The sequence below is a fragment of the Chelonia mydas genome, chromosome 2 (assembly GCF_015237465.2).
Source record: "Chelonia mydas isolate rCheMyd1 chromosome 2, rCheMyd1.pri.v2, whole genome shotgun sequence".
NCBI classification, from domain to species: domain Eukaryota; kingdom Metazoa; phylum Chordata; order Testudines; family Cheloniidae; genus Chelonia; species Chelonia mydas.
The window spans coordinates 185,522,022-185,546,277 of NC_057850.1; the positions used below are offsets into that span (position 1 = coordinate 185,522,022).

Below are 24,256 nucleotides of genomic sequence, written 5' to 3' on the forward strand. Positions count from 1 at the left end.
TTTAAGTAACCAGCTGAGGAGCCTCCTTGTGCAGGGGTACTTTACAGTGGCATACAACTGACAGACACTTGACTGGAAGTGGGAGTGCTCAGCTCTGGAAGGAAGTGCTCAGCACCTGGCAGGACTGGCACCTTTGTGTATTTGCTATTGCATTGGGGTCTTGGAGGGTTCAGAGCTATATTTCCGAACAACTAACTTTTCAGTCTCACCCAGTTACCCAATTAGTACCTTGTTAATGATGACACATCTTATAGATCTTTCACCCTGAATAAATTGGTTAGTCTCTAAGGTGCCACAAGTACTCCTTTTCTTTTTGCGAATACAGACTAACACGGCTGTTACTCTGAAACCTGTCACCCTGAATACTAGCTTTTAACTCCAGAGATACAGTGCCACCTAAAATACCCTTCTAAACAAAACCATGCACAATTCCAGATTCGGAAATACAATATTTAAAGATTCTTTGTTCTGTACCATAACCAGAGATGGGATTATCAAGTCTTCCCTGATTTTGCTGGAGGTATCTCTGAAGGACCAGAGAACAGGAGTAAGAGTTCCCACAGCCTTTAAATGAAAGATCAGGATGGTGAATCTTTAATAAAGACATCTTTTCAGCAAACTGTGTATTAGGCTTTTGTAATAAACAGATGTTCAGTAAAAAACACAATAGAAAATAGTTTAGCAGTTTGACTAAAAAATCCTTCCTCTCTCAGTTGCTCAAATTTCACCTTAACCCTTTTGATATTATAACCATAAAAGTTATCCAGTTGTCCATAGAATCTTCTATGAAAAACCTCAATAGGTAAGACCCGAATTTCTAAGGTAAAATACAAGCACAGAAACAATCCTCACTCCTTTAAAAAACATGCCTTCTTTATACACAATTAAAAAGGGTCAAAAACTCATTTTTTATTTAAAGACCATATTTATGAATAATTAATACCCAAATGAGTCATTTTACAGTATAGCCACACCAAGTATTAGACCTATATTAATGGACTTTTGCATAATTAGCACAGTAGGGTGTGGTACTATTCCACAGCATTACTGCGTTCTGGTGTGTTTATTGTTTAACCTTCACATCTTGTAATTAGGAACATATGTGATGAAAACTCAAGCACGCAACTCAAAATATATGGAAGGAAAATGCTAACCAAGTGCAAATGTGAGACCTGACACAAAGAATTTCAGGCACTGTACACGCCACTTAACCAGGACATTCTTAAGCAGGACATCTTCCATGGTGCTAGTTTAGCATAACTGTACTTAATGATAATGAAACTGCTTAATAGGGGTATATTCAGCAGACATAACAAGTTAAGTGATGTTTAACAAGAGATTAAATAAATCTGAAATGCCAAACTCCAGTTTTTTCCATAAAGAAATTTCCAAATAAAAAACCATAAGAAATAAAGATCAAATAAAGATGAACTGCAACAAATATTTTTATTGTTGCATTTTTACTCTGTTCGGTATTTTCTGTCATTATAAGTCGTTCTCTATCAGAATAGCTGTTTAACTGAGTGAATTGGCTGTGCACCTGCTAAGAAGATTCGACTGAATTAACATTCAGTTTACCTAGGTTTAGTTAATTAGATGGCCCTGGTGTTGCATTTCTGCAGTTCTGTCCATTAGAAAAGAGACATTTATGTGTTGAAGAGCGTAAGCTAAAGCAAAAGGTTAGAGAACAGTGTAGACTTTATGCCTTCCCTACTGTAGTTGATCGTACACTTTGTCTTCTTTCAAATTTCAATCAAACTTACAAGATCACAGAAAAAGAAATCTCTCTCGCTCTGTGGTTTGTCCAAATTCATTAACTCTTTAATAATTACGTTAAGCAAGTTTACAAGAAGGAGGTAAATACACTTTCCAAGGTCAAACATATACAGGAAAAGAAATTAAAAAACCCAGAACCTTTCAGTAAAGAAGCAAGGTGCCTAGAACCGGGGACTGATCCTCTTTTTGGTGATACAGTGCCACTCAAAATCAAAACATAAATAGGGCACAAACCCTAATTCCATTTACCTACACAGGGCACCTTGAAGTTGCAAAAACACAGGAAAAGACGTCTATGGGGAAAAAATGAAGAGAGCAATAAATTAACTGTAGGAAAACAGCTGCCATATGCGTAAATATCAGTGCATAAGGCCAGATTCTGGCAGCTTCTATGCAAATTTCCAAGGAATGAGAAAGCACAGGAAGCTGCTTAACCTCCCTTAGGCACTTGGGCAAGGACAGCCAACATTCTAGCTCTTGCACCAATGAATGTAAGGGGAGAGGAGGGACTGTTTGCGTGACCAGAAGATTACAATCCCAAATGGTTGCGTAGGGGAGGGTGTATGTCCAAGTCCCAGCCCCCTGAGGAAGTCTGAGGCTGGGAATGGAGGAGTACATTCCGCAGATCTAAAAAGGAGGCAGAGGAGTTGCTCCTGACCATAGCTCTCCCTGCTGGTGCCCGTGGAGGTATTTTGCCTGCCTCAGAAGTCCTCCGCATTTCCCAAAGTAACTCAGATTCTCAGGGGTTAAAAACCACTACTCTTGTAGTTCTTTTCACTCTTAAAGTAGCGAAACTGTGCTGCCATTTCTATTCTGGATACATCTAACGAACCTGTAATGACAAAGTAACTGAGATGGAAACCATTTACCATTGTTAATGATTTTTATGTCCATCGAAGTTGCCAGCTGAAAAGATATTTATTAGTGCAGCTTTTGATTTGTGGGGGGTAGATGTCAGGCTGTGACACTCATTGAGAATGAGAAAAGAGCCACATGGCCGTGAGGGAAAGGAAAAAAAAATGTCACCCAGTAGATCATTTTGTGCCTGTTTAAGTTGACAGATCTTTGACCTTTCTTCTCTCACCAGAGACTGCATTTTTCAGTTCTTGGAGGCTAAGCCATTCTTATGATGATGTGCAATCACTTTCTTCTCATGGGGGTACACAACTTTATTTTCCCACCTTGTGATGGGGAGTACAGGTCTTTGGTGTGCCCTGGAGGGGCCTGCAGTCCCACTGCACCTCACCTAGTAGTATTCCTAGCAGAGTCCTTATCCAACCAGAGAATCGCTTTTTATTGTCTGTTAAATCACAGCAGGAATTTTTAGAAGCAGCTAAAGAAGATGCTTCTTTCAGGGGAGAGAATGAGGTTACTTTTGTTCCAGAGCTCCAAAACAGCTGGGGTACATATAGGATCTAGTCTGTGGGCTTGTATGAGTAACCTCTGTGCCTTACTTTTTGATTGTCTTTCCGTGTTCTGTCATGTCTTCTTTAGGCCCCATGTTTAGTGGGACTACTGACATGCATAAACTTAATTACCCGAGTATCAACCCCTTAGGCTGTAAGATCTTTGGGGGCAGGGACTGAATCTTATTTATGTCTGTAGAGTACATAGTGCACATAAATATCTCCATTTTAACCATGCCCTAGACCCCACCTGCAAGGCCCTCATGTCAAGCCCGAATCCCATCTAAACTGATACAAGACAGACAGAGCTTATCTTCTTGCTCTACACATCTTCCTGGAAGGGAGCACTAGAGATTGAATCATTGCAGTGCCTCTCCATCAGGGCAGTTTGCATTGCCTTCCCATCACTGCATCTTTACCAAAAAAGGAAAAATAACCACTTCTCACTCTTTGAAGAAATGATGCTGTGCGGCTCCATCACTTCTAAATTGACTAGCAGATGTTATATAAACTACTAAGAGATGATTATCCAACATATTGCCTCAGTGGTATGGGGAAAACTGCGAAATGAAAAGTAAATTGAAATCACTGCTGAAGAATAGAACCAGGGCACATCCAACATATATAAAGCAGCCACTTGTAACAAAATAAGCCCCATAACAACTGCATGTGGAAACAAAGGATTGATTTGTCCTAAATTATACCCCAGAATAGCTACGTTTAAATGTCCCAAATGCTATACAGTAGAAACATCAGCTTGCCCTGCAATGTGAGAACTACCTGCAATACAGAAAATATGGGAACATATTAGTAGAATAATAAGAGAAAAGTACAATTTATCAGTTATGGAATCCTTAAAAGAAATCCTTAAAATATTGGCTTACACTAAATGTATAAACATGCTGAGTTGTTATGCTGGTAGTTAATATGATGACTCTTAATTATTGGATTGAACAAGAAACATGGTGTTTATAGCCTAAATGGAAAAAATAATCTATTAACTCTGACAAGGCCAGGTACTTGGTGTCCCCTTTTGGAGGTCATTGACACTTATGCATTCCCAAATGCCCAGACCATTCTCCCACTCAGATTTATATGGATAAGCTCTCATTTTAATTGAGATCTGCATTTGTCAATAACATGTTTATTTTATATTTGTACTGAAATTCCAATTTAAACACAATTTGGGAATGTGTGTGGAGAGAGCCCACAGCCAGCACTCACTAGCTCCCAAACATGGGACTGAATTTAATGCTTGTGAAAGATGTCCTCTAACTTCAAAGTGTGTTTCTGATGAGAGAGCTGACAGTATAAATAGTACTTTAGAACTACACATACATGCTCCCTGTGGGTTAAGTTTTCAAAAGCGTGTAGGTGACCTTTTTGTCCAGGTACTTAATGTAATGGAACTCAGCTACATGATGATCCGCTGATACATTATTTCCTCTTGCTTAAAAAAATTCTGTTGATTATTTACATGCTTTCTGGAAGGAATGTAGAAGCAGCAGCATTTTCCCTTCATATCTGATGGGAATGCCCCGAGGTGGCTGAATTCTGTGCAAGTCTTCTACTTTATCTTTGAGATGGGTGTATACAGACGGCCCCTCAACATTCTGGAGTCCCTACTGATCAAGGCCTACTGATGAAATGCACTGGACTAATTTCACACTTCCTGAGGGCAATGAAGTGATATTTGGCCAAACACTAGAAAAAGAAAGAGACTCCTAACAACACTGCTTGGTTTAAATGGATATTAGGGGAGGAGGGACCCTCACAAATCAGAATATAGATAACACAGTTTAGCTCTTTTCTAGAATATGAAGAAATCAACCCTCACACACCACCACTTGTGTTTTGCTAACAGGAAACTATTAACTAGTTCTGCTTAGAATAGCATTGGTAGGTTACTGTTGTTTGAAATAAGCTGCTTGTGGGAAAAAGTTATGAATGATCCAAAAGTTGCCATTACATGCAAAGCCACAACTCCTCTGCCTTTGGTTATTAAAAAATCCTGCAGCAGAGATATGGTTATTGCATCTGTATCAAACCTTTGTTTCCCTGTGAAGTTCAAAAAACAAATTGTTATTTCCACTGGTAATTTTATTCCCATGGGACACTCTCTTCTGATCCTTCTAAAGCTCTTCCTTCTTTTAAGCCGAAGTCACAGAAGCATTTTAACAGATAAAACATGAAAGCTTTCAGTAATTTATTTTAATTTATGTACATATATAATCATTGCTTAGTCGACCCTTTCGTCTGTCTGAATTTGCCTGGACAATGAAAGTTGCCAAACAATTTTCCATTGAAAATGATAAAAGGTCAGCTATGTCATCGTTCCTCCCACTCTCCCCACATTTTTTGGGCATGATTTATAAACGATACTGTATGTAGACTTAGTCCTCTGTAGCAATATCTGATTACATATACCGTATTGCACATGCTAATTTCCCAATTCTTGGGAAGTTATACAATTTATAACCAATATTTTCTACAGTGAATTCATTTCTTGTGAAAGTTCTAGCTCAGCAGCCTTAGTAAATTGCATGTCTCTATTTATTCATAGCACACATACGGCATGGACAACAGCAGTACAAGTTTCTCCACATTTGTGTGTATCATGTTCTGGAAGGGCCACCTCTAAGACTGAAAAGATAACTTAGTCTCCATCCCTTCCATGCTTGAGACTATTAGTAGTCTCAAGTAATGAGTCGTAGTCTCAGTAATGAGGCAATTTTTATATAATTGGGTTCACTGCAATGCTGGCTTAGGATGTTTTCCAGTAGTTGGACACTGGGTGCCTCTGCCTGCCTGCAAAGAGGAATCCAGCTTTAAAAGTATACTGAACATAAGAACAGCCATACTGGGTCAGACCAAAGGTCCATCTAGCCCAGTATCCTGTCTTCCGACAGTAGCCAATGCCAGGTGCCCCAGAGGGAATGAACAGAACAGGTAACCATCAAGTGACCCATCCCCTGTCGCCCATTCCCAGCTTCTGGCAAACAGAGGTTAGGGACACCATCACTGTCCATCCTGGCTAACAGTCATTGCTGGACCTATCTTCCATGAACTCATTGTGTTTATATATGTATATTTACAGTAAAAAGTCCTCCTGGGCTCCCAGTGCAATGGATGCTAGAGCAAAATCTCTGGCATATGTTGGCAAGGGGCAGCATGTGCTCTCCTCATGGAGCCCAGCTGGGACACAGAGGGAAACTGGTGGAGCGATGGCTTTGCCTCAACTGCTCCTCCCTGCCTACTTTGGCACTGCTTGGAAGAAGCTATCCTTGCACTCTAGGAGCACAAGGACTGTGTGAGTCTGTATGTGTGATTGTGTCTGTGGCACAACAGAGGAGAGATTTTTGCAATCTTTCCCCCTTTTGCAAACAGCTAGACATGAAGAACCCAGAGACAGACTCACTTTCATCCTCCTTGCACCTGGCTGGGGCTGTAACTCTTCATTACAAAGGTACCTTTGTTAATTTTTCAAATCTGAGATAACTCGCAAAGTGGTTATTTCTGGTGTATTTTCACCATCAATCCTATATAAAAAAAAACGGGGGAAGAAAACAATAGGACATTGTGAATTGAATGAACTCTCTTGCAAGAGGAGAGAAGTGGTCAGTTCTTTTTAAAGGTTTACTACAGGTTGGGAAAGCAATTTTTACTCACTGAATTTATTTTTTTACCAGTGGTGATGGAACAATTTTCACAGTGGGGGTGCTGAAGGCAGAAACCATGTATTTAGGTTGGTATTGCTACTTCAAGCCAGTACCTCTAGTTCTGGCTTTTTACAGAAAAATATCACATTTCAAAGTACCTCTTTCTAAGTCACTGTATTGACTTGACTGTGGGAGGATGCTACAGTAATTCAGAATCCAGCTCATTACTATTGTTCATTGGTTAAATCCTTCGCTGCATTTGTTCTGCTGCCCTCCAGTGTTTGTAACAGCAACCCATCTAACACAACACAGAGCTGCATCATACTAGCTAACCCTTCCCAGAGCCTGGTTAAACTACTGTGGGGAACGTTTTTAACTTCATAATTTTACTTGCTAAAGATCTGACGATTATTATTTCACATTCGTGGCTATCTGAGCACCTGAAATATTGTGGATAAGTTCTGGCTTCCCTCCCCGAGCATTCAGCAGAGATAAATGGAAGGGACTACAAAGAATGGCACTAAAGTGGATACATGAATTGGAGGTTATACATTTGAGGATGGAAGCAGAAGGCCAGATGTTGCCCCACAAGGAGGCCTCTTTGCACCACTCCCATGGTGCAAAGGCCCTGTAAAGCTATCCTAAACAGGCAACCAGGGTCTCCATCACTTACAGAGCTTGCACACAGGATATGTCATGGGACAGAACCTGATATGTGTTAGATCCCTGCTCTAAATTACGACATGCACCACCTCAGTTTCTGGCTACCTGAGGGAATTAGCCACCTTTACCATCTCCCCTACTTGGGTTTTGGCCTAAGCAAGGCTTAGGCATATTTTAAGATCAGGCCCAGAATGTATGTAGTCTGGCGGGAGGGCAGGGACAAGTCTGGTGGCTGGAGTGGGAGAACAGAACAGAGTCGAACCATGCCCTGTAAAGACTTTAATGGAAGGGCATTAGGGCCTGATCCTGCACACCCTCTCAGACAACCAATCTTTATGGTAATAGGACCATTGAAGTCAACAGGACATCTGACGTGGATACAGACAACCTTGTGACTAAGAGTTTGCAGGGTCATACCCTTTATTTGTTTAAAAAAATCATCATGTAATAATAGCTGAAGCTAGGGAATTGTAGGCTGGAGAAAAAAAAACAGTTTTTAAACAAGTGGATTAAGGGAGGCAGGAACAAAAAAACCCAAACCAAACCAAAACTCAAAGAAACAAGGGAGGTTTAAGGCACCAGACCTGGAAATGAAGTATTCAGGAGTCATACAAGGCAAGAGGCTGGACTAGAGGAACCAAGTCATTTCTGGCTTCCACTATTTATAATGAAAGCAAAAAAAGATAACAAGAAAGAAAAAGCCACTATGAAACCTGGTAAGGAAAAACAAACCAACAACGAAAGGTATCCCATCCTCAACAAAGGCCAAACAGGGATTCAGAAACAGAATGCCAAAGAAAGAAACCCAAGTAACTCAGCCAGATATTTATTCTGATTTAATGCAATGCTTAGCCTAAAGTCCTAGAAATTTAAAACATAAGAATAATAGCACAAGCACAAGGAAAGTGCAGCTGCAGTCCCAGGACTAATTTCATAGCAACTTAAAGAAAGGATAGGCCTCTCAGAGCAATCAGAAACAACTCAAACTTCAGAGTCACCTGAAGCCTGAAACCGCAAACCCCTGACCCCACTCCCTGGCGGGAGCGCGAGGGCCAGATTAAAACATCTGGAGGACTAGATGCGGCCCTCAGGACGTAGTTTGCCCATCCCTGATGTAGATGTAATTGTACTAGCTAGCCAATGCCAACAGCTTTCCTACTGACAGTATCCAAGATTTCCATGATCCCAGTAAGAGATGTGCTGTAGAAGTTATGGGCTTGCTGTAGGAGTTACTAGGTGAAGTTCCGTACAGGAGGCCAGACTACATGATCACAGGGGATTCTGGCCTTAAAAGTCTTGGAAGCTATTATGTTGCTCTGTCTCAATAGACTATACAAGAATTTTATTGCTTTTTTAGCAAGTGGAAATGGTATGAATGAAATCCTGGTGACACTTCCCTAGACTGGAGAAGCAATAATTAGTGAGAGGTGAAATCCTAAATGCTTACCTTGGACCTAGCCTGTCTGCCATTAAAGCCAGCCAGCATATTTCCACTGAATTTAGAGAGCAGTGGATCAGGCATTTTATGGAAGGTGGTGAGGGTAGGAAAGCAGTAGGAGGAGAATAATGCAAAAGCAAAGGAATGCAATTTACTCAGCATTTAAAAAAACAAATCATATGTGACTGGGAGCTCTGCAGAACAATAAAAATGTATTTTTCAGATGCATAAAGAATTGCAAGAGATATACACCATAACAATTCTAAAAGTCAACAGTTTTCAAGACAAAAGGTCAACACTTTAGTAAGTCTGTAGAATCTTTTAGATGACCTAGATGTTTGGCTGCTACAGCAAACACCATCACCCCTATTGCAAATCTGCCTTTCTAGAGGATATTTTCTTGGAACGCTGGTGAGACTACTGTGAATGAAAAGGCCTGGAAATTGGTTGAAAAGGTTCTCTAAACATGTCATCTCTGACCAACGTACTATTAAATATAAAACTACATGCTGGTTTGCACTGTCGTTACTAGATTAATTATAACTAGATTTAATAATGAGGGTTCTACCCAGAGTTCTACCCTGCTTATTCTCTCACTCCTTTGCTGTTTTACCCATATTGCAATTATTTTTAAAGTACATACTTGTAAACCTAAAACCCACACAGAGGCATGGTATGTTTCTGCTCTAATTTATGTAATAAATAAAATGTTGTTTAATCACCTGCTCTAGGCACTCCTTAAAATCTGAAGAGCTTTTCCCTGAGTTTATATAGCTACAGTAGCCATGCAAGCTGTTCTTTTATTAGTTACTGCACAAGATGAAGCAGGTTGGGTGACTGGACTGTGTGTGAGATGAAATTGCATGTAAATTTCTGCTTTAAAAAAAATCCCTGTTTATTGGCAGAAGGTTATGGAGACTAGGATCAAAATACGGGCTTCTATTTCAATATAACAAGTCAAGAACCACCATCCCCAAGGCAAACAGGCATCCCAGGTGACTAGCTCTCTCTTGCACTGGATCTCCCAGGGATCCAAAGGCAGACCACCAACAGTTATCCTAGAGATGGGCCTGAACCAGCCCGTCCTCCCAAACCTGAACATCCATAAACTTTTCTGGTGTTGGGTTTGGAATTCAGACTTGGGTTTGGAGCCAAATTTTGTGGTTAGCCTCTATGATAGCCTGAACCAAGACTCCAGATTTGGATACACACTCTTTTTTTTTTTTTGGGGGGGGGGGGGGGGGGAGAAAGAGGATGGTGTTTGAAGTTTGTATTCAAATGTTGCTGTTCTAAGTCTGCCATATTGTTTGCTTTGATGCATAGGATTTGAGGCAGTAAATCAGTTAAACTTGGCTACCTTGCTGCTATCTCAGTAGCCCTTCTCCAACCTGTACTTATCTCTAAACAGCTCATACACCGATCTTCTGTCCAAGGCATTACCATTACTTTGGCTCAAGCTTTACAGTCACCACCCAACGCTTATCTACCAGCTTTGACTCATATTTAGCAACACCTGCTACCTCAGGTTACTTGGTAACTAATTAATCTCTTTTTCTCTCCCATAGAATTTCAATGCTGGGTAATTCATTGAATCAGCATGCACTCATGCATTTTACAAGGTATTTTTTCATCCTTTTTCCAATACGACTTTCATAGTTAGGCACTAGAACAGTTTATACCACCTGCCAGTAGTACTGACAGTAGAAGTGATTACTTACTGAGGCAGCAACTCATTCCATCCTAGTGATGAAAACTGAGCCAAAACCACAGGAACTGGTGAATTATGCATGTTTTGGAAGGTTATAGAGCTTGTGGAAAGCATTCTCTAACCAAATTTTGAGGAGATGCCAGTAACTGAATTAATCCTTTCCAAATGCTAATTAGGAATACAGGAATTGACTGTTTGGCTCTCCGTTGATAGTAATACCTTTCATGCTACTGCTGCATCTCTTTAAACAAGCATGGAACTTAAAATTTTAGCCAGATTTTGGCCTTCTGGGGAGCTGTGAGGCATGGATTATTTCCAGATATAGCTGTCTGGTAACACTAGGCTGTCCCTAGACATTATGGTGCCCTATTCAGCCCCCGCTCCCCCAAGATCCCCCAGAACGAGCCGGTAGAGTGGGCTGGGGCCGGGTCGCTCCACTTCCTGCTGCCCGGTGATTGCAGGGCGGGTCCGACCCTGCACTCATGAGGCAGCGGGCAGTGGAGTGACCTGACCTCAGCCAGTTCCGCTCTGCTCCCCTGGCTCCCAGTCTTGTGACTTGGGGGCAGGGGGATATGGATATGCTGTTCCTGGTAAAGATTAGTAGTGGTAAAGAATCACTGCCACCTAGAGGCTATGAAGTACCATTTTCTCCTGTAACGAATGGAGTAAATTGACTGTGACTCTACTTCAGAGCGTGGCCTTACAAAGACAGCCAGTCTGTTTAAGCCAAGTTTCAGGTAACCACTAGCTCCTTCTCCCTAAGTGAAGCTTATCAGTCCTAGTTCATTTAGCACAGAAGTGCTGTTTTTAGATAAAAACACAGCCAAAATGTTTCCGTGCTATCCTGTGATATTCACTCGCAGATCAGGTGATGCATTCTTGAAGAGAACTATTTTGTTTTTGTGCCTAGAGTTTAGGCTGGGAGTCTAAATAACAATATTGTATAAAACAATTCAAACATAAAATGCTCAGCTGATTCTGCATGATACGCAAGCCTGAAGTTAGTTCTCTGGAATCTGTCAGCCAGTCACCGGCATAATGATCACTTCTCATGATCTCTAGTGAAGAGATGATAGGATGGGAGGGATGAAATACAGCTTAATCTTGGAGGCTAAAGAGAGTCTTCAACTAAGAGGGTCAGGAATCACGCCTCTGCACACACTGACCAACACAGCTATACCAACAAAAATGTATACTGTAGACATGGTCTGAGTCTCCCATTCTGCTGGAACAGAAAAAGAGGTTTATCATGATCAATGATGAGACAATATAAAGTTCATTGAGGACAGAACTTAGATCTATTGTTCAGAAATCCACGATCTCAATCACTTGAGCTAAATGAGAAAAAGGAATATGTCTAAATGAATTTCTAGCAAACTGGAAAAGCTTGAGAGACTGCAGTGAATGTCTTTCTTCTAAACACTTAAGCATCATTAGAAGCAAAGGAAAGATGGGGATATAGCAGTTCCCAGTGAGGAGGCTTCCTACTCAAGAGGGCTTTTCCTGCCTTGTCATGGTACTTCTAAAGAGCAAAGAACTGTGCTGTTGATATGCATCCAAGAAATATTTCCCAAAGAAAGAGAGTCCTAGAATTACTTGCTGGACAAGGCTGCAACTCTCTGGGGTTCCCCAGTATTTATATCCTATAGTGTGTAGCGTCCAGTGTCCTTGTATGACTTTAGTTGTTATATTGATAATACTATGACTATTACCTCATCTCTATTGTGGCTGAAAACATGTTTCACACCTACAACACCCAGGAAGAACAGATTAATAAATATCGAATAAAGCCAGAAAGAGAACTAGGATGAAAAATACGTCTTTCACTATTATGTTAAACAGTTAAAATAAGGGAGAAAGGGGCAAAATGACCCGCTGAAAATTTGCTGGAGCTGTGTTGGTCCCAGGATACTAAAGAAGTAATATTAGAAGTTGGTCCAATAAATGACATTAACTCACCCACCTTGTGTCTCTGAAAATTTATCAGATATTTCATGCCAGGGAAACTGCACCCTTCTCCACATTCTGAAACTGTAGATCTTATTTTCATTCAGATGTCAGACTATGTAGGTTGTACAAGAGCTGTTCAAGGATAAAAAGGACAGAAATCATAAGAATGGCTATACTGAGTCACACCAATGGTCCGTCTAGCCCAGTATCGTCTCTTCCGAAAGTGGCCAATACCAGGTGCTTCAGAGGGAATGAACAGAACAGGCAATAATCAAGTGATCCATCCCATCATCCACTCCCCCCTTCTGGCAAACAGAGGCTAGGGACACCCAGAGCATGGGGTTGCATCCCCGACCATCTTGGCTAATAGCCATTGATGGACCTATCCTCCATGAACGTATCTAATTTTTTGAACCCATTTATAGTTTTGGGCTTCACAATATTCCCTGTCATGCAGCATCTGCTGGGCCTCCTGAGGAGACAGGAACACTCTGGGATAGAAAGCTCAGACTTGAAACAATGGCATAAAGATGGTGATTTCAAAGCAGGTTCCAGCATCCAACATTTTGCTCCCAATTGCTTACCAAGCTTCTTTATTAAATACTTTACCCCTTTATCCGGCACTTTCCACCCAAAGACCTTAAAAGCAAGCTACAAACTTTACTGAATTAGTCCTCCCAAGGCACCAGGTAGGTGAGTATCATTAACTCTGTTTCACAGTTGGGGAAACTGAGGTTAAGAGGAGAAATGACTTGCCCAAGGCCAGACAAGAAGTCAGGATCAGAGCAGGGAACAGAATTTGGGAATCCAGGATCCTAATTCTGTTCTTTAACTACAAAAGGATATTTCTTTCAGACTATCATAATTTAATTGGTTTGGGAAAAGAATGACCTAGGGATATTAAATACTAAAAGATGATTAAATAGTTATCATGGTGATTTCAGTGTTCTAAACAGCCTTATTTTCTTCTGATAGCCTACATTTACAAATTTGCATTTTCAAATAGGCTTCATGCATCTGACTTAATTGATAAGAATCTTTGTTCTCAAATGCCAATAACTTCTCTGTAGATGGGACATTTAATGTAATGTATCAATTAAATACATTAGTTATATAGAAACAAGATAATGGAGATTTTCTAAACAAGCATTAAATGCTCTCTCTCTTTTTTTAAGATAATACAATGGGACAAACAAAATCCTGTAAGCTACTCTTCAGCTACTAACATTAAAAATGAAGACATGAAGGTCATTCAGGCTACCGAAAAATATCCGTGTCACTTAACATTATTTACCTATATCTATTTTATTTCTAGGCCATTTGACACTTTGCTTTGTTTTAAAACAAAGATTATTAAACCACTGGATTTGCCACCCTCTAACTTCACAACAAGCACAAGCATCATCATTACCAGTTATGTTAAAAAGTTTTAAGGGGCAGGGAAGGAACAAAAACTGAAGATTTGCCAGACAGGCCCATGTCCATCATCATTCCCTACATAGTACTATCCCAATTCAGTTGTTTCCATTTCAAATACAACATGTTAAGCCATATCAGTAGGAATAGTGACCTAAAGGAGTAAACAGATTTGTGACATTAGAGCAGGGGTGGGCAAACTTTTTGGCCCAAGGGCCACATCTGGGAATAGAAATTATATGGTGGACCATGAATGCTCACAAAGTTGGGGTTCGGTGTGGGAGGGGGTGTGGGCTCCAGCTGGGGGTACAGGCTCTGGGGTGGGGCAGAGGATGAGGAGTTTGGGGTGTAGGAGGGTGCTCTGGGCTGGGACCGAGAGGTTCGGGGGGGGGGGGGGGGGGGGAAATCAGTGCTGGGGCAGGGGTGTGGGAAGAGGGTGCAGCTTCCAGCTGGGGGGGCAGGCTCTGGGGTGGGGCTGGGATCGAGGGGTTTGGGGTGCAGGAGTGTGTTCTGGGCTGGGATCGAGGGGTTTGGAAGGTGGAGGGGGATCAGGGCTGGGGAAGGGGCGTAGCTCAGGGGTGCAGGCTCCCGGCGACGCTTACCTCAAGTGGCTCCCAGAAGCGGCAGCATGTCCCTTCTCTGGCTCCTATATGGAGGTGCAGACAGGCGGCTCTGCATGGTGTCCTATCTGCAGGCACCGCCCCTGCACGTCCCATTGGCTGTGGTTCCTGCCCAATGGGAGCTGTGGGGGCAGCGCTTCAGGCGGGGGCAGCGTGCAGAGCCACCAGGCCAGAGGGGGCCATGCCGCTGCTTCCGGGAGCCACGTGGAATGGCCCCCACCCTGCTCCTTGGCTGGAGCGCCGGAGCAGGGCCACACCACTGCTTATGGGAGCTGTGTGGAGTGGCCCCTGACCCTGCTCCCCGACTGGAGCTCTAGAGCGGGGCAAGCCCCAGACTCCACTCCCCAGTAGGAGCTCGAAGACTGGATTAAAACGGCTTGTGAGCCAGATCTGGCCTGCAGGCCCTAGTTTGCCCACCTCTGCATTAAAGGCAAGAGAGATCAGAGCAGGAAGTTTAGATCTATTGGATCACACTTGATCTCAAAGCTGAAAATAGAACCCAAGAGACCTGGCTCCACATTCCCTGCTCTACCTATTAGCCCATACCAAAACCTGGACTATAAATGGTAGTCCAGAGGACTGAGCACTATACCATGAAAGCAACAGGCAGCTGAAGGAAGAATCCAACAAAAACAGAAAACAGTTTCCCTAATTCTATCTGCTGCTTCTTGCTGTCACATTTGTTTTCAAACTAAAATGGTAACCAAGATCCCTTTCTACTTCGTTCTAGGTTTGAGAAAATTCATCCAGAAGAGCCATGCCATGAAAGAAGAAAAGTATCAAGGAAGGAATTAATCTTATTTCTCAGTTTTAAAAATACAGAATGGAGATTTTTACCTTCATAAGAATTCTTAAAAAGAAACAAGTCTCAGGACAATCCCCCCCGAACAACCAAAAGCCACCTGAAAAGACTCTTCCTTATAACTCAAACGTATGAAAACAAATTCCCTTCTAAGCCTCAGAGAGGAGTAAGTGGGACAAACCTACTGCAAAGCCATCAGGACTCAAGTAAAAGCACAGGCCTCTGCTAGATCATTTATTCACTAACATCTAAACCTGGGCATAGGGAGAAGGAAATGGGCTAGCTAATTCCCCATTTGGTTGGCCTAGAAGAGCACAGATGCACCCATGACAGGCATCTTCAGCATCCCTTAATGCCTATTACCTCATCCTGATCCCAGTAACTACAGCATCAACTGCAGGAGAGGAGAATGTGCTGTATAGCACCTCATTGCTGCTGCCCTTCCTCTTAAGTTGAAAATAGAGGAGTTAAAACAAACAAAAAAAAAACCCCAACAAAAATTGTGAAATTTTCCTTCAGGAAATGTACCACCACTGCCTATTCCTATAAAGATTTTTTTTTTGGAGGGGCGGGGGGGAAGAAGGACAGGACCGACAGCCCTGTAACCACTAACAGAAGGTCAGTCTCATCATATCGCCTGGCCTAGTTGATTCCCACACAAAGAAGCCAGAATAATCAGCTTGTCTTCTGGAAGGCATAGATCAGATGACTCAATTACATGCTGTCAAAGTATTTATGACTATACCATCCAATCAAGAAAACAAGATACCCACATGTGACTAAACGCTCCAATCAAAAGTTACAGTGTGGCGAATTAAAAATATTTTGACATTTCAAAACTAATCTGGAAAACAATACTGGGAAACGTTTTGAAAAAAGTGATTTTTTGATAAAACAAACATTTCAAAATATTGACATCCTTTCCCAAAATATTTCTATTTTGAAAAAGAAAATAAAAAGGCCTTTTTTTTTTTTTGCTGAAGAAGCTTTGCATTCAAGACATTTTGACCAGCCCTTACTTATAAATGGTGCTGTGGAGACCAGTCACTGCTGCTTTTTGCTCCTCATTGCAAAGACTAGCAGAAGCAGAAGGGGCACTCTGACAGGAAAAAAAAAAGGAGTGTTACAGAGTCCCCCTTCCCCAGGGAGAAGTGACATTTTGCTCACTGTTACAGTCTTTTCATCCTCTCTTGCTGGGGACCAGGGAGAGGTATTGTTAGTGTGTTACAGTCTCTCCCAAGGCTGGCGGAAGAACGTTGTTAGGTGTGTTGTAATCTCTCTGATCCAACCTCTCCCCCTGGGAGAAAGAGGGACAAGGACTTTGAAGGGTGCTTTACAGTCACTGCGTACAGCAACGTTGCCAACCCCACCTGTTCAAAAATCACTAGTCATGCTCCGGGTCATACACTTCCACATGGCAGGTGTCGGTGATGGGGTTGCTACTAGCAAGCCAAGCTCCTGTATCAGCTATAGTTAGTCTCTAAGGTACCACAAGGACTCCTCCTTGTTTTTGCTGATACAGACGAACAAGGCTGCCACTCTGAAACCTACAGCGCTTTTCTCTCACAGAGAGCTGGACACCAGATGAGTTCACTGTTTTACTGCTCTGGCAGCTATGGGCTGAGGCAAGCTGAAATCAGGTACAGTATGTGAAACGCAGTGGCCGAACAGTATCATACACTTTAGCATGACCTTATCTCCCCGCTCTTCACACTTACCTTAGGCTCCAAAATAATGAGATTTAAAACAAGAAACAAGCTATAAGTGAAACAAGTAACTTGGTGTCTCCCTTTTGAGCCTTCAAGGGTCACCTGCCCCAGCTTGTCTCAGCCGCCCCAGGGCCAGACCCCCTTTTGCAATGAAAGCGGAGAGCCTCCCCTCATCACAGGACTCCAGGAGCAGGGGCTTTCAGAACCACCCCCACAGCGGGGCCAGGGCGGGCGAGCTGCCAACGGCCCCCGGCTTTCCCAGGGGGGTCGGGGAAGGGGCGAATCCCGCCGCCTAAGCCAGAGGGGGAGTTTGGCGGGGGGGGGGCGGTGTTTGCTCTCGCTCGCCAGGCCCGCCCCCGCGCCACAGGCTGGCCGGGGGCGGGGCTCAGGCTGGGGGCTGCAGCCTGACGCGGTCCCTGTAGCCGGAGCCCCCGCAGGCCCGAGGGGCGGTGACGGGGCCCAGCCCAGCCGGATGTGAGCTCACAGCGCCGCCCCGTGTCATGGTTGCCGGTTCCGCGGAGCAGAGCGGTTCCCCTGAGGCGCCCCGGCCCCTTCCACCCCGCAGCCGGGGGCTCCCGGGTCCCCTCAGGCCCGGCGGGGGGCGGCCCCCGGGTGAGTGACGGGGAGGGGTCGCTTGGTGTTTCCGCGGGTTTCCGCTCCAGGTACCGCGGGGGGGGGGGAGATGTGTGTCGGGCGGGGGGAGCAGCAGCAGCAGCAATGAAGGCAACAGTGTGGGTGGGGATGCTGCCACGGGGGGCAGGGAGATCAGATGAGAGCAGGGTGATGAGGAGCTTTGTGGGGATGTTGCCACAGGGGGTGGCATTGGGGAGGGGGTTAGGTGGGAGCTGGGTGGGGATGCTGCCAGAGCGGGGTCAGGTAGGCACTGGCTGAGATGGGGGGTGGGAGAGGGGGTTGCTGCCCGAAGAGAGTATTGGGGAGGGGATCAGGTGAAAGTTGGGTGGGGTGTGTGGCAGGTGTCGCATGGGAGAGGAGTGCAGGTCATGCCTGATATGAGCACAGGGTGAGGGGCGGGAAGGGACTCTGGAAATCAAATCTAATAGACACACTAAACCTTCTTTAGGGCTTGTCTACACTGGTGCTTTACAGCGCTGAAACTTGCTGTGCTCAGAGGGGTGTTTTTTCACACCCCGAGCATGGAAGTTGCAGCGCTGTAAAGTGCCAGTGTAGACAGTGCACCGCCACTGGGAGCCATGCCCCTGGTGGAGGTGGGTTTTTTTTAGAGCACTGGGAGAGCTCTCTCCCAGCGCTCTGCCGCGACTATACAAGCCATTTTAAAGTGCTGCTGCGGCAGTGCTTTTAACATTGCCAGTGTAGACTAGTCCTAGTCTGCCACACATTCCAGCCCTGCTTCTTCAGGCAGATTGGCCATGAATGTTTCAGTGGGCTTCCTTTGTTCTCTCATTCTTTGTGCCTGGCTTGTTGCAAATGTCATAAAATCATAGAATAACAGAGTTGGAAGGGACCTCTGGAGGCCATCTACTCCAACCCCCTGCCCAGAGCCGGACCAATCCCAACTAAATCATTCCAGCCAGGGTTTTGTCAAGCCTGACCTTAAAAACTTCTAAGGAATTGGATTCCACCACCTCTCTAGGTAACCCATTCCAGTGCTTCACCACCCTCCTAGTGAAAAAGCTTTTCCTAATATCCAACCTAAATCTCCCCCACTGCAACTTGAGACCATTACTCCTTGTCCTGTCATCTGCTATCACTGAGAATAGTCTAGATCCATCCTCTTTGGATCCACCTTTCAAGTAGTTAAAAGCAGCTATCAAATCCCCCCTGATTCTTCTCTTCCGTAGACTAAACAATCCCAGTTCCCTCAGCCTCTCCTCATAAGTCATGTGTTCCAGCCCCCTAATCATTTTTGTTGCCCTTCGCTGGACTCTCTCCAATTTCTCCACATCCTTCTTGTAGTGTGGGGCCCAAAACTGGACACAGTACTCCAGATGAGGCCTCACCAGTGTCGAATAGAGGGGAATGATCACGTCCCTCGATCTGCTGGCAATGCCCCTGCTTATACACCCCAAAATGCCATTGGCCTTCTTGGCAACAAGGGCACACCGTTGACTCAAGGGCACACTGTTGACTCAAGGGCTGAAGCTTCCTTTTGTAGATTAATCTCTAATTCACTGACTGAGGGAGTAGCAGTAGGATGTGGGTAGGAATGCTGATCCCTTGAGACCCTAGGGCTTTCCAGACACATCAGTGCAGTTGCCAGTACTGTTCCTGGAGAGTCTGGACCAAATTTACTCCTGGAATAAGTGGTTTTTTACTTCAGTGGGAGATACACTTGCTTATGCCAGGGCAGAACTTGGTCCTGCATAGCTGTCAACCAAACTGTGGTTTCATTGCACAAGGAAAGGTCAAATCCTGAGCTCATCGATAGGAGCAATGAGGTTGGAGCTGTTGTATTAAGTGTTTCTCAGAAATGATGGGAAACTCGCAAAGAAAACATTTTTTTAAACAAGTACAGTACTGCAGGAGTATGAACTATTAATAAAAAAGCAAGGAACAGCTTTCAATCCTGGGAGCTATTAAGTAGTTGCCACATTCCACTCCAGAGCAGAAATGGCTGCATTTGTGTGTCATTTGAAATGATTTCTGCATGTCTCTATCTTTTTGTAAATAATATTTGGATACTTTGAGATGAAAGACACTATAAAAATATGAGATAGTATTTTAATTGTTTTCTAGGTGCAGTTGTGAAGTGCTGACTTCTACAACAAGAGGTGCCATCATGGGGAATCAGCTGGCTGGCATTGCCCCGTCTCAGATCTTGTCTGTTGACAGCTATTTCTCAGACATCCATGACTTTGAATATGACAAAAGCCTGGGGAGTACTCGGTTTTTTAAAGTTGCTCGGGCCAAGCACAGGGAAGGCCTGGTGGTTGTGAAGGTGTTTGCAATTCAGGATCCAACTTTACCACTAACTAGCTACAAGCAAGAGCTAGAGGAGTTAAAGATAAGGCTACACTCTGCCCAGAACTGTCTTCCCTTTCAGAAGGCCACTTTGTCTGAAAAAGCAGCTATGCTCTTCCGACAGTATGTGCGGGACAACCTTTATGATCGAATTAGTACTAGGCCATTCCTAAATAACATTGAAAAGAGGTGGATAGCCTTCCAGATCTTGACTGCTGTGGACCAAGCACACAAGTCTGGAGTCCGTCATGGGGACATCAAAACTGAAAACATTATGGTGACTAGCTGGAACTGGGTGCTTCTAACTGACTTTGCCAGTTTTAAACCAACTTATCTTCCTGAGGACAATCCTGCTGACTTCAATTATTTCTTTGACACATCACGTAGAAGGACTTGTTATATTGCCCCTGAGCGCTTTGTTGATGGCAGTATGTTTTCTACAGAGTTGGAGAATATGAAAGATCCTTCAATGCCACTGGTAGACTTGGCAAACAGCAATCAGCGAACCAGAGGAGAATTGAAACGTGCAATGGATATCTTTTCTGCAGGTATTTGGGGTGATTATCCGAGAACTATACATGATTTATAGTTTTACATCAACTCGGTAGAGATTTTTTTCATAATAAGAAGCTTAAAGAACTTAGGGAGATTTGGGGGGAAACAACCCCCCCCACACCCCAACTTCTTAGTGTTGACCCCAGAGCCTTCTATTCACAGGATAAGTACTGTACAAAATCTATATATTTTTGTGTGATATAAAACCTTACAAAGGCACCCTGATACCATGGTGATGTATCTGAGCAGTGGAACTGCAAACTGCCATGCTAATGTGCTTCAACTATGGTCTAGAGAGGCCACCTGAAAAGGTTTGGTCTCTGTTCATTTTTCTTTTTTTGCGTAACTAGGGATCTGAATTTAAAATCTATGGCCCTAATCCTGCAGTGTGATCCACGTGGGCAGACATCTGCTGAGCCTTATTGACTCTAGTGTAGGGGTGAGCAAACTTTTTGGCCTAAGGGCCACATCGGGTTTCTGAATTTGTATGGAGGGCCAGTTAGGGGAGCCTGTGCCTCCCCAAACAGCCAGGTGTGGCCCAGCCCCTGCCCCCCATCCAACCCCCGCTCCCTCGCTGCTTCTTGCCCCCTGATGGCCCCCCTGGGATCCCTGCCCCATCCATCCTTCCCTGTCCTCTGACTGCCCCCCCGCTGCCCCATCCAAACGCTCCTCACATTCCTGACTGCCCCCCCATTCCCCACCCTCTGACTGCCCTGACTCCTATCCATACCCCCAGCTGCTGACCACCACCCCAAACTCCCCTGTCCTCTATCCAACCCCCCGTGCCCTCTTACCACGCTGCCCGGAGTACCGGTGGCTGGCGGCGCGACACCTGCGCCGCCCAGAGCACCAGGACAGGCAGCTGTGCCTCCCAGCTGGAGCCAGCCACACCACTGCACAGCACAGAGCACCGGGTCAAGCCGTGGCTCTGCAGCTGCGCTGCCCAGCAAGAGCTTGCAGCCCCACTGCCCAGAGCATTGCGCCGGCTGCGCAGTGGGGGAGAGGGAACAGCAGGGGAGGGGCCCGGAGGCTAGCCTTCCGGGCCAGGAGCTCAGAGGCTGGGCAGGAGGGTCCCATGGGCCGGATGTGGCCCATGGGCTGTAATTTGCCCACCTCTGCTCTAGTGGGATTCTGCCCAAGTGGATCAGATTTCAGAATTGGTATTCAAGTCTTGGAAAAGAATACTTTTGTAGTTCTGTGTACTCAACGTGACCTAATAATTGTGTTTATTTGGCAATTCTGGATGGTTTCTGCCCCAATCTTAATGTTACTGCTCAAAATATCTAAAACAAGTAAAGCTGTAGGTCTACCTTGCAATTAAACACCAGTGTCTGGCCTGTGCCAGCTGATTTGGGCTCGCAGGGTTCAGGCTGCGGGATTATTTAACACTGGTGTAGGCATTCCAGCTCTGGCTGCAGCTCGAGCTGGGAGATCCACCAGTCTGAGAGGATCTTAGAGCCTGGCCCCAGCCTGAGCCTGGACGTCTACACCACAATTAAACAGCCTGAGCCTGGTGAGCCCAAGTCTGCTGGCACAGGCCAGCCACTGGTGTCTAATTGCAGTGTAGACATACCCGTAGTTGACAAACACCATCACTGAGCATCATCACAGACGCAGAGGTCCTTCAGTCACTTCCTGAGGAGGGCTGGTTACTCTGTGCTTTCTTGGTTGGTTTGTTAGTTATTCTGCCACATGACAGTGATGTGGTTTCCTTTTCTGGTTTTGCTTCAAGCACCTGCCAGCTGAAAAATGCAAGTGCTTTATGTTGCCTAATGCTACCACCCTGTGGCTGTTGAAATATACTTCTAAGGCTTTGTACTCTTGAAATATACTTCTAAGACTTAGAATGTAGGGATCAAGTTTGAAAGCAATTTTGGGGTTTTTCTTGAGACAGAGAAATTAAACTTAAAATAGCTCTTTGGACACAACCTTTTATCCCTTTAGATTTTTGTATTCAGTTGAATTGTGTAAAACTTATTTTTGTTTTTGCATTGACAGCAAAGGAGCAGTACCTATTTTGTAATGCTCAGACACCATATTTGATATTTTCCAGGCTGTGTAATAGCAGAGCTCTTCACAGAAGGTGTACCACTGTTTGACTTATCTCAGCTTTTGGCCTATAGAAATGGTCTTTTCTCCCCTGACCAAGTCCTGAACAAAATTGAAGATCGCAGTATCAGAGAACTGGTAAATAACACTGCATTCTGTAGAGCCATCTTATTTATTCAGCTTTTGGTTTTGACTGCTTTGAGGATAACTTGTCATTCATTTCTAAACCTTATAATCTTTTCTCCCACTCCCCTCCACCCCTGCCTCCCTGCAGGTCACTCAGATGATCCACTGTGAGCCAGATAAACGTTTAGGAGCAGATGATTACTTAAAACAACAACGTAACAATGCATTTCCTGAAATATTTTACACCTTTCTCCAGCCTTACATGGCACAGTTTGCCAAGGAAACATTCCTATCAGCAGATGAGCGTATACTTGTCATACGTAAAGATCTGGACAACATTATCCACAATCTCTGTGGACATGACCGAACAGAGAAAGCAGAGGGAGAGACAAAAGAGAATGGGCTAGTTGTTCTAGTGTCTGTGATAACTTCCTGTTTACAGACTCTCAAATACTGTGATTCCAAACTGGCTGCTTTGGAACTGATTCTGCATTTAGCACCAAGATTAAGTGTGGAGATTCTGCTGGATCGTATTATGCCTTATCTATTACATTTCAGCAATGACTCTGTGCCCAGGGTGAGGGCAGAAGCTGTGAGGACACTGACTAAAGTTCTTGCTCTTGTCAAGGAGGTGCCACGCAATGATATCAATATTTACCCAGAATACATTTTGCCAGGCATAGCACATTTAGCACAAGATGAAGCCACTATTGTCAGACTGGCATATGCTGGTAAGAGGGAAACACCTTCAGTTGTTCTTGATCCTCACTCATATATTTTCCATTGTCTTGAAAGCTTTAGGCCACATGCTGTCATGTGAAATGCTCAGGGAGATTAGAGAGGCTATAAATTTAAAAAACTCAGTTGAAATCCTCCATTATTATTGACTCCATATTGACTGGGTACATGTCACCTCAGGACGGGATGCAGAGATAAAGTTTCTTGACACCTTAAATGACTGCTTCGTGGAGCAGCTAGTCCTGGAACCCACAAGAGGAGAGGCAATTCTTGATTTAGTCTTAAGTGGAGCACAGGATCTGGTCCAAGACTTGACTATATCTGAACTGCTTGGTAATAGTGACCATAATATAATTAAATTTAACATCCCTGTGGTGGGGAAAACACCACAGCAGCCTAACGCGGTAGCATTTAATTTCAGAAAGGGGAGCTACACAAAAATGAGGAAGTTAACTAAACAAAAATTAAAAAGTACAGTGCCAAAATTGAAATCCCTGCAAGCTGCATGGAAACTTTTAAAAGATACCATAATAGAGGCTCAACTTTAAATGTATACCCCCAAATTAAAAAACATAGTAAGAGAACCAAAAAAGTGCCACTATGGCTAACCAACAAAGTAAAAGAAGCAGTGAGAGGCAAAAAGGCATCCTTTAAAAAGTAAGTTAAATCCTAGTGAGGAAAATAGAAAGGAGTATAAACTC

At 44.0% G+C, this 24,256-nt stretch overlaps 1 protein-coding gene and 1 long non-coding RNA gene across 14 annotated transcripts in view; one reads left to right on the forward strand and one right to left on the reverse strand.

Annotated features, from left to right (window-relative positions):
- Nucleotides 1-1,794: 1,794 nt before the first annotated feature.
- On the reverse strand, nt 1,795-17,426 carry LOC114020503. 7 transcript variants are annotated; one of them, XR_003565338.3, is made up of 5 exons: nt 17,157-17,426; nt 16,458-16,537; nt 12,614-12,732; nt 6,601-6,721; nt 1,795-3,742 (listed from the first exon to the last, which is right to left on the reverse strand). It is a non-coding gene; the product is annotated as an uncharacterized LOC114020503 (long non-coding RNA). The 7 variants fall into 7 exon arrangements; XR_005223990.2 differs by having other exon boundaries at nt 1,795-3,962; XR_006288928.1 differs by having other exon boundaries at nt 1,795-5,990.
- Nucleotides 17,427-17,622: 196 nt separating this feature from the next.
- PIK3R4 (phosphoinositide-3-kinase regulatory subunit 4) overlaps nt 17,623-24,256 on the forward strand; it is a 39,218-nt gene continuing 32,584 nt past the window's right edge. For 2 of the 7 annotated variants that reach the window (XR_006288927.1, XM_037890323.2), the window contains exons 1-4: nt 17,624-17,759; nt 19,863-20,644; nt 22,696-22,829; nt 22,966-23,548. Coding sequence is in view for 6 of the 7 variants with exons in the window: in XM_037890323.2 (XP_037746251.1) it covers nt 19,906-20,644; nt 22,696-22,829; nt 22,966-23,548 (1,456 nt within the window). In the remaining variant the exon portion in view is untranslated. Of the gene's footprint in view, nt 17,810-19,843; nt 20,645-22,695; nt 22,830-22,965; nt 23,549-24,256 lie in introns of all 7 variants that reach the window. The other 5 variants (XM_043540822.1, XM_043540824.1, XM_037890325.2 and 2 more) reach the window with 5 other exon arrangements.